The sequence below is a fragment of the Limanda limanda genome, chromosome 17 (assembly GCF_963576545.1).
Source record: "Limanda limanda chromosome 17, fLimLim1.1, whole genome shotgun sequence".
Classification (NCBI taxonomy): Eukaryota; Metazoa; Chordata; class Actinopteri; order Pleuronectiformes; family Pleuronectidae; genus Limanda; species Limanda limanda.
Genome location: NC_083652.1, coordinates 15,679,645 through 15,689,914, shown reverse-complemented (window position 1 = coordinate 15,689,914; position 10,270 = coordinate 15,679,645). Strand labels below are relative to the sequence as shown.

The 10,270-nt window shown below is 43.1% G+C and overlaps 1 protein-coding gene across 1 annotated transcript; it reads right to left on the bottom strand.

The window, feature by feature from the left end:
- Positions 1-562: 562 nt before the first annotated feature.
- On the bottom strand, positions 563-4,534 carry LOC133023676 (uncharacterized). The gene is made up of 4 exons (XM_061090750.1): positions 3,891-4,534; positions 1,777-2,107; positions 1,492-1,667; positions 563-791 (listed from the first exon to the last, which is right to left on the bottom strand). Exons 1-4 carry the CDS (start codon positions 4,532-4,534, stop codon positions 563-565), a joined length of 1,380 nt encoding a protein of 459 aa, XP_060946733.1.
- Between the last annotated feature and the right edge of the window lie 5,736 nt (positions 4,535-10,270).

Here is a 10,270-nt window from a genome sequence, read left to right as displayed (position 1 = left end):
GGAGAGAAGGTCCGCTGCAACAGATATTGCAGGTAGTTGTTTCGGGCTGTTACGGGTGAAGTTCTCCCGAACTTTTTACTTCCTGGTGCCGACTGCGCGCGGCAGCGGACGCCGACATTGGTCCATGTTTTGTCGCTATTGCACATGCGCGACTTTCAGAGATAGGAAGAGAGCGAGATGGCTCACTCCTCAGCTACTTCCATCAGCACCTCCGGTAAAACGCCGTTTAGTTCCGCTGCGCGGCACGAGAAACACGCGCTATGACGTCACCAACTCATCGACTAGTAAATTCGTCGGGGACTATTTTGGTCATCGATTTTTGTCGACAACGTCGACTAATCGTTGCACCCCTATTCCCATCATTTACTTTAATTATAGTCGATGTGATGAGGGACAGTGCAGAAAACAACCTGAGCTGGCTCCAATCTATAACTAAATAAAATTAAAAATAAACCAATTCGTCCCATATATCATCACCCAGCACCTCTGCAGCTCTACAGACTATCCTTGACACTTGAACTGCATTCAATTCAGAGATGTCCTGTCGGTGCAGTTCCATCCATCAGCCATGCCCCTTCGAGTTCAGCAGTCCCGCTCTCTTTAGCGCCTTGTCCACGTTGGGAACCAGTTTCCTATGGAAGTCCCACAGTCGGTTGTCCACAGTTAACTGCTCCAGCGTCAGCACCCGCGGAATCTTGCAGATGTGAATGATCCGACAGATCTCTTGTGGAACCTTGAAGTTTTTTCCCATTTGTTTGATCACCTCGTGCACTGAAGTCTGCTCCACCAACCTGTGTTAGCACAGAGACATCACTTGTTAACAAATATTTGTTCATAATACACTCTCAGTGATGTCAGTTTGGTCAACAAACAAGGTTCTGAGACAAGTTGTTTTTGTAAATGTATCTGTCAAAAGCTTTCTGCAGAAAGGAGGGCACAGGCAAGGTGGAGGTTGCAAGTCAGATGAAATGTGTTTGTGCTCATATTTAAGTGTCTCTGTGTGGTTTACCTCCTGATCCCAAAAACAGCAGATGGGTGTGTGTGAATGTATTGTTCTGTTTCTGGAACTTTTTGGCTGATAAGTTGTGACTGATAGGCTGCATTCTAAATGTGTTTGAGAGGGAATAGTATCATGTGGGGTTAGGGTGTCAGGTGAGTTCTTCAGACAAAGCGCAAACACAGTTTAACCAGACTAGAGCCAATGGTCCCATGAAAAGGTGACATCAGGATCAACTTCTGCAAGACATGATTAGATGCTGAGCTCACATGCTCGACAGTGGGTGCCCCATAAAGTGTATGTTGAGCTGTACCCTAGATTGAAATGTCTGCTGTAAGCATGAGCTAAGAAGTTATTAAATAAATGTTCATTACACCTTTTAGTGGTGCTTCACAAAATACATGGCAAAAAAAAAATAGAATAAATATAAAAGCTGTTCAAGTAGTATTCAATTCAATTTTAAGACTTTAAATTTAATAGAGAAATCCACCTACCTTGGCTGAACTATCAGCTTGTGCGGATGGTATCCGTCTGTCATGAGTGTCTCCTTGTAGATGTGCTCCAGAATATTAACTCCTGGCAGCCCGTTCCATCGCGGCAGGTGAAACCTCCCACTTGGCTCAAAGTGTTTGTTGGAGAAAATATGGTTCTGGATGAGGAATGCCCCTGTCTACAGAATATGGCACAGCATGGAAGATGGAAAGACAAATATAACCATTAAGAAAAACAAATTGATCTTATAAATAACATTCTCAAATACACACTCAAAAAAATCCTACATTTGGATGCTGCCCTTCGAGCATGTTCATCAGAGACATCAGGTCGTCGTGTTGATAAGGCATTATAATCTCATCGATGTCGTTCAACAAGACGTAGCGTGAGCGCCCCATGGATCTGTAGATGCACTCATTGAGCGTGGTTAACTGGCCAAAGTAGTGCACGTCCCCTCCGTGCTCTGAGAAGAGCCAACCTTTAGATGGATTCAGATGTTGGTGGATGGGCCATTGAACTATCTCCAGGAAGCCGTCCTGGCTGTAGATCTGCAACAGACGATTGAGCTCTGGGCCACAGCTGGTATTATATATCACCACTCTGTCCACACCCAGCAACCTGAGGGCAAAAGTGATGTGAATGTTAAATCATTAGTTTACACATATTACAAAAACACATTAAACTTGTTGTCGCCAGGCAGGTGTTGGTTTCTAGAGATGAGCCGGATACTCGGCTGAAACGAGTATCCGGTACGGATAAAGCACTTTTGCCGAGCACGAGTATTATACGAGTAATCGGAGTCATTATCTGTGCTTGGACTGAATGAAAATCCTCACACAGCGTCACAGCGCTCCTCCCCTTCACACACTGCTCTGCTCACTCACTCACAGAACAGCTCTCAGTCACTCAGGTTCGCGGGTCTTTTCCGTTAACGTTTAGGGTTTCTTCAGCTTGAAGTTTGTTTTTATTTCAGTTTGTACTTACTTATTAACCAGTAGAGTTCTGTTAAACGTGGGTTCGTTCAGACGTGGTGCTGGTAGAAAGCGACTCGCGTTGCGTCTCTGCCTGGCGGAGATTTTTTTTTTTTTTTCCGCTGCATCGCTCTTGTTCACATGAATGTGATTATACTGTGTTTGTTTTAATTATCCTCATCCGAAGCAGGAGAGACCCGCGTCTCCTGTCAATCTTGTCCCCGGGAAACACAGTCTCCCCGCCCCCCTCTCTCTCTCTGTCTCTCTCTTACTCACTCATACACACACTCACACACACACACACACACACACACACACACACACACACACACACACACACACACACACACACACACACACCTGGTGTGGAAATAAATTTAAAAAAAAATAAAAAAATCATAAAAAAAATTTCAAAGTTAAAAAGAAGTTATGTTGAGTATGAAAACACTTGTTATTACATTTCACTTCATAATTGCAACAGCATGTGTTGTATTCATTGTTGCAAAACTTGTTCTGTAAATAGTTCGTTTGCTATTGTGATCAAAATCACAAATCACACCCACTTCCGGGTTAGGCCCCGCACACTCCGAGTACGGATACGGATACAGATAATTCATATGGTTAACAGATACAGATACAGATAATGCTGTACTCGCTCATCCCTATTGGTTTCCCATCGACTGTTTGAATTGGAAGACATGTCAGGAAGAGTGAAGCTAAGACTTCTTGGTCGTCCCTTGGTGGCTGGGTGAAGAATAGGTCATAAACCTAGCTTCCTCCGTGTTAGTTGATGGGACTAACTTTGATCATGACTTGTTTGGTACACGGCAAGTAGCAGAATAGATCTTAAGATCTTTAAAGTAACGTTGGAGGCTGATGAACCAAAATGTGCTATGAAGCTCTCTATAAAGTTAGCGACAGCAGGTTCTGATGATAACACTTATCTATGATAGTTTTAGCTAGATTGGGTCTACAGGCAAATGCTATCCCTCTGTAAGGCTGTGCTTAGACATAATATGCACCTTCGGGCTCATTGCTAATGTCAGCATTCATGTGGACATTGGTGATTCTAGTGTGCTGTTATTTACCAAATGTTTGCCATTTCCGATGTCCACAGTTGTGAACCTCTAAAATGTAAGCCATAAATCAAAGTATCGGACAAATTAATACTTTGACTTTATATTGGAGCTACTGTTGAGAAAGTAACGGAATCACAATAAACCATCCAGAGGGGAACAGGAATGAATCGTTGTGTTCCCTGTCGTTGTGAACGTATCCAAACAATCACCTGCTGCATTCCTCAAACATGAAAAGGAAAACTCTGGAAAATGTCTGCCATTTTCCTTTCATCTTCTGAAATTACTTTATGAGAGCATGACTAAAGTATGTCAGGGAGAAGGTGAGTTTTGTGGCGTTGCTGCTGCACTGACCTGTACATCTCCAGGGTCTGGGCGAACTGAAGCACGTTGTTGTAGTCTCCAAACAGGTTGGAGAGGCAGACTGTGAAGTTAAACTGTAACTTTTCCTCCTCGTCCACGTTGGTCTTTCTGTTTCTTATAGGGAGCCAGATCTGTTTAGGTGCCATCCCACTCTCTGCAATCCCACTCTCTGGCTGAGTCAGAAGAGTTACATGTGTCGCGTAGCAGTTTTCAGGAATCGGACACATGGCATCTGTCGTGACGAAGGGAAATCCAAAGTTGTCTGAATGTTGTAAAATGTTTGCTGGAGTTGTGATCGACAAGAAGCGACCTTCACAGCAGAAGCGACAGTGAAGGGGTTGGATGGAGTCTCTCCTGAAGAGGCCAATGATGCGTATATCAAAGCCTTTCACCCTCTGGTCCATGAAGGCCGACACCAGTAGGTGCTTGGTGTTGTTGAGGGGGGTGATGGTCTGATTAGAGAAATGAGAGGGGTAAATAGTCCTGTGTGGCTTCAGGATAGATCTGTTCCTGGGTGAGCTGACAATGAAGGTGAAGATGCTGACGAAGGTAATAAGGAAGAGGAGGAAGAGCTTCCGTCTTAAGTCTTTTATGAAGAGGAAGAGCGTCTGTCTTAAGTCTTCTATCTTGGCCATCACAGAAGAGAGATTACCAACCTGCGGTTGAATAAGGAACCACAAAAGGAGAAGTTAGATATAAGGAACAAAGCAAACACAGTGAGATCAGACACCCAACCCACGTGTAGCATTAGTGTTTTGTCTGTAGTTACAATACTGCAGTCCAGTGTAAAACTTATGTTTTGTGCTGCAAAGCCATTATTACCCTCCATTATTCAGTAGCAGTCTAGTTTTTCTGGGGTAAAGGTCACAACCAGCATCACATTTTGAAGAAGCTTACCAGGAGAGATAAAAAACAATCCAACCGGAGCTTTGGAGTAGTGGGTGCAGGGAATGAAGAGAGCAAAGCGTTGTTTTCCCATTTAAATTCATTGTAATCAAAATGGTCTTAACCGAGTTTGGCCATTGTCTCCTCCCGCCACATGCACTTTCCTCTTCCCTTGTCAGCTCTCTCACCAAGCCAATCCGGTAATATGGTTGAGCTAGGCAGCAACCATTGTCCTGACTGCTGACTATCGACTTTGTTGTCTGATACTGGATGCCATGATTGTGTTTAGCCCTGGTTACATCCAACTGGGATACCCTACTAGGCCAACCTCACCCAACCACGCAAACACACACACACAAATCACACTCCTTGTGACACCCCTTTATTATTTCACTACCTGTACATGTCCGACAGCTCCAACAACAGAGCAGTTAACATAACATTTAAAGCTTTTTACAATTACCTGTGCGTTGACACGTTTCTTTTGGAGAAAAAATAGTACACAGAGGCTGTGACTTCTTAGATCAGCTTCTGTGAGGACAGCTGTGTTCAATCACGCACCAGGGTGAGTTACAACGACACTCCCTGGTTCGCAGCCAAACTAAAAAGGTTAGGTTGGAGAAGGATAAGGCGTTCAGGTGTGGGGACAAAGAATTAATTTAATAGAGTCGAAATACAGGTTTAGCAAGGAGGTGAGAGAAGCTTATTGCTGTACTCTGAGAAACTCAGACACCAGTTGTAAGCCAATCCCATCTCTACAGGACCTGTTTGCCTCTAAGACCCTGAGGCGTGCAGGTAAGATTGTGGCCGATCCTTCCCACCCGAGGCTGCGGTCCATCAGGAACAAAACCTCACGCCACAAGACCAGCTTCTTCCCGGCTGCAGACGGCCGTATCAACAAGGCCCTACAGGCCACCAAAAGCACAAAGGGAAGTTATTTCCTACAATAATTAATCTCAGAAGAAAATAAATTGTTCATTTCTATTCTTTCAATCTCCATTTGTTTCTGTGAAGCTCCCTGACCCTCAGGATATCAGAACGCTCCTTCAACACAGTGTTTTACTGAACATATGTCAAAACCAAACATAAACATAAACTCAGTCCGTTACACTATTAGGCTGCAGCTATATGTTTTTATTTATTTCAAAATAGGGTACTTTGATCAAAACAGGCAGTGGTGTATAAAGTACTTGAAAGCCATTCTTGAGTAAAAGTACAGATATCTTACCTGAAAGTGACTCCGGTAAAAGTAAAAGTCACCCGTTAGAAAAATGACTTGACTAGATGTGTTAAAGTAGTTCATATTAAATGTACTCAAGTATCAAAGAACCAACACAACTGAAGAAACAAGTGCCTCTTGTGTCTGCCTAAGAACACTGATAGATCACAGTATAATAATCATCATGCTGCCGAAGAAGGAAAAACCGGTTTTGCACTTGAATGGTATGAAGATGTTCAAGCTAAACTGGGAGTGGCTCTATCTCTACAGGACCTGTTTGCCTCTAGGACCCTGAGGCGTGCAGGTAGGATTGTGGCCGATCCTTCCCACCCGATGCTGCGGTCCATCAGGAACAAAACCTCACGCCACAAGACCAGCTTCTTCCCTGCTGCAGTCGGCCCTATTAACAAGGCCCGGGACCCCCCCCCCCCTAATTTTGACTCTTATCCCGCCCCCAAGTCTGTGTTACATAAACACACATAACATGGCACATTGCATATGTCACATTCACATTGCACAGCTGTTTTGCATTTTATATTTTACTCTTTACTTTTCTTTTCATATCTTTTTCTTTTACATATTGTTTTTTTCCTACGTGTAGTACTTGTGTTTCTATGTTCTATGTTCATTGTATGAACCTATATAACAAAGCAAATTCCAGGTAAGTGTAAACGTACTTGGCAATAAATACATTCTGATTCTGATTCTGACCTAAATCATCCCAATAAAAAAGCACAATGTTATCGTTATAGGGTAGTGGTAGTATATATATATATATATATATATATATATGTATGTATATATCCTCCATATATAATGAACCCCACCAACACTCAGATGTTAACAGAACATCATCTAGTTTAACAAATTCGAAGATATATTCTATCCCCAGTTGATGTCAGTAGAATAAATGGTTGAAGCTGATTTCTCATGAAGAACACGTGAAGTGTGTCTCATCCTCACATTGTCCTCCCCACACAGCTGTCAAGTTTGATCAAAACAGGCAGTGGTGTATAAAGTACTTGAAAGCCATTCTTGAGTAAAAGTACAGATATCTTACCTGAAAGTGACTTTGGTAAAAGTTAAAGTCACCCGGTAAGTAAAGGACTTGAGTAAGAGTGTTAGAGTACGTCATATTTAATGTACCACAGTATAATTATGGTAATCCTGCCAAAAGAAAAAAAGCCGGTTTTAAACTGTCATGATATGCAAATATTCCAGGTAAACTGGGAGCGGCTCTTGGTCATTTCCTGATTCCAGGAACAAGAGGATAGTACTTCGCCTGTGCACCATCAAGGAAGACTTCCCCTCGTTATTGACCAATCCTGTTCTACCTACTATTATAAAATATTACAATCGCCGTCTGTTCGGTGGGACTCTTGACTGCCCTGGTATTGCTAGAGGGCCGGGGCAGTGTGTTGGGTGCCCATTGCTTCGCTGTACTTGTCATACCTTTTCATTGCTTCTTAATAAATACTTGTTGAACCAAACCAAGACCGGCTCTTCTCATATTTGGGATAAAAGAACACGCGACAATGGGGACATTGACGAATACACAGACACTGTATCTGCATATATCTCTAAATGCATTGATGATGTCGTCCCTAGGGTCGGTGTTAGGACTTTCCCAAACCAAAAACCCTGGGTAAATGGTAATGTCCGTGCCAAGCTCAGAGCACGGTCCTCTGCCTATAACTCTGGTGACCCGGAGGCTTTGAGGAGGTCCAGATGTGACCTACGGAGGGACTTCAGAGATGGAAAAAGAGACTACAGGGACAAGCTGGAGTCCAACTACCTCGGCTCTGACCCCCGACGCTTGTGGGGTGGCCTGTGTCAACGTGTTAGTTTATCCCAAATATGAGAAGAGCCGGTCTGGTCTAATTTAAAAAGTATTTATTAAGAAGCAATGAAAAGTTAACAGCATAGCTATGGGCACTCATGCACAGCCTCTGCTAAATCAGTAGCACGGGGTAATCAATAGTCGCGCCGAAAAGACGATGATTGTAATATTAATAACAGTAAGTATAATTTGATTGGTCAAAATAATGAAGGGGTGTCACCGCAAATCAATTTGGTTCTCCCTTGTTGGAGCACAGGCATAGATCCACGCCTCTTGGCACTGGAACCAGGAAGTGACAAGGGGCCGCTCCAAGTCAAGCTCCTCCTCTGATAGTTACTGGGCAAATCTCCCTACCATGACAGTTCGCTTTTATTTTTTCCAATTTCATTTGTTTGTCTGGTCATGATACACCTGTGTATTGATTTTTGTGAAGATCGGTCAATGGGAACGCGTTTCGGGGGGCACCGTTGAGCCATTTTGCCAGGCCCATTGAAAATGACTCCAGAAGATGTAAATTTTCACCACTTTCTAATTTTCTGCACATTTTGGTAAGAATTTGAACATGTTAAAGCCCTAAAAAGCCAATTCATTTGCCTGAAAAAATTAATAATAATCTTTACAATTTCAATACGGTCTCACCCAAATATTGAATTGGCAGCAAAGCAAATAAATTCACTCCTCGAAATGTCAGACTATTCCATAGCAACACAATCAAAAATGAACATGATGGAAATCTCCTTTTCAATAATATTTGAAAACTGTGACCTCACTGAAGTTAACATACTCTCGGTCCAAGTGTATCTCCAATATCCTCATCCCTGTAATCGTATTGAGACACTGGTATTGATCACTTACTCCAGCCTTTCATGAATATTATTTTCTTGTACTTTATAAGAATATTGCATATATTTTAAACTATGTAATAAAAAAAATATTTGTAAGGGATAAACATCCCTAGTGAGTGAAACCCCACCAGACGGTCATCACCAGATTAACGGAAACTTGCAAACGTCATCAATACCCACTGCGGACACACACACACACACACACACACACACACACACACACACACACACACACACACACACACACACATCCATTAGAGAGATTTAAATAATCCAGGGAGTGATGCGTCAACGTAAGGTAAACACTTTCTGAGACATTTGACTGTCCCAACCCTCACTTTGAGCCTTGAAAACTCACACGCTCTCACACACACACACACACACATACACACTAGTAATCACACCCTCAGCATGCACTGAGTCTATTCCCCTCCAGTTGTGCACTTAACTGTATATAACCTGTTCACACACCAACACACACCATTAGTTACAGTTCATATATTATTGACAGCCGAGTGACCACATCTTTCCAGCTCTGTCGTAACAAGGGGCCTCAGGGTTCAATGACAGGTCGCCTAGAAACACTGATGACATCACCCACCTCTCTTCCTTGGGTGTGTGTGTGCAAGTGTGTGTGTGTGTGTTTGCCGTGATGCCCTTCGGTTTCTTTGCATTTGTGTCTCTGTGTGTACACGGGTGAGAGACGGGGGAGGAGGAGGAAGAGAGCGAGAATAAGTGAGTGATTGATTTTATTTGACGCCGTGTAAGAAACAAATAAAGAGACTGGAGGCAGCGCTGCCTGTCAGCGAGAGCAGGGATTGCTGTCAAAACTATTAACAATCCCCAACTCTGGCAACTGCACCGTCACTCATTAAATCCCTTAAATCCTGACTCACAATGCTCAACTTTTAAGCTTCCACTTTACCGCACAGTCTCCCAGTGGTGTCATGGTGCTAAATCAATGAAAAGCCCGTGATGGATGTGGCCTCGCGGTAACATACCTGCACCAATGCACATCTCATTAATATTGAGAGCGTGTTTCTGTGGGAGTCCTCACACTGAGCAGCACCACAAAGGGACAGGAAGCTCATATCACAAATCTGCAGGTGAACACTGTCTACTGATAAACTAATAGATGTCAGACAGAGGAAAATACAGATCCTGAATTATCTAAAATGTTTGCTTAATAGAGCAAAGAAAACCGTCTGGGTTCAAAACTCCAATTTCACCAAATTACATGTATGCCTCCTGCACACTAGAGGGTAATCAAGCCGATTTCAGGTCCCTATGATTACAAATTATCCTGCCACATTATTCTGCATGGTGAAATCGTAAATATCGAACAAATGAGAATGCAAAGGAGAGCGAGCTGAAGTGTCACGCACCAGATATTTCACAACATGTGATCAGAACCCAAACGTGGACGTACAGTGAACGTTGACTCTTGTATTCCGTACCGACTCTCGTACCCGCCTCTACGTTTGTTTTGAGGTCACATTTTTTCGCGTGTGTGCGCTCTCACCTTCAATCATGGAAACAGAGAGACACGTCCATTATTAACGTCCAAAACTGACCAGATGTC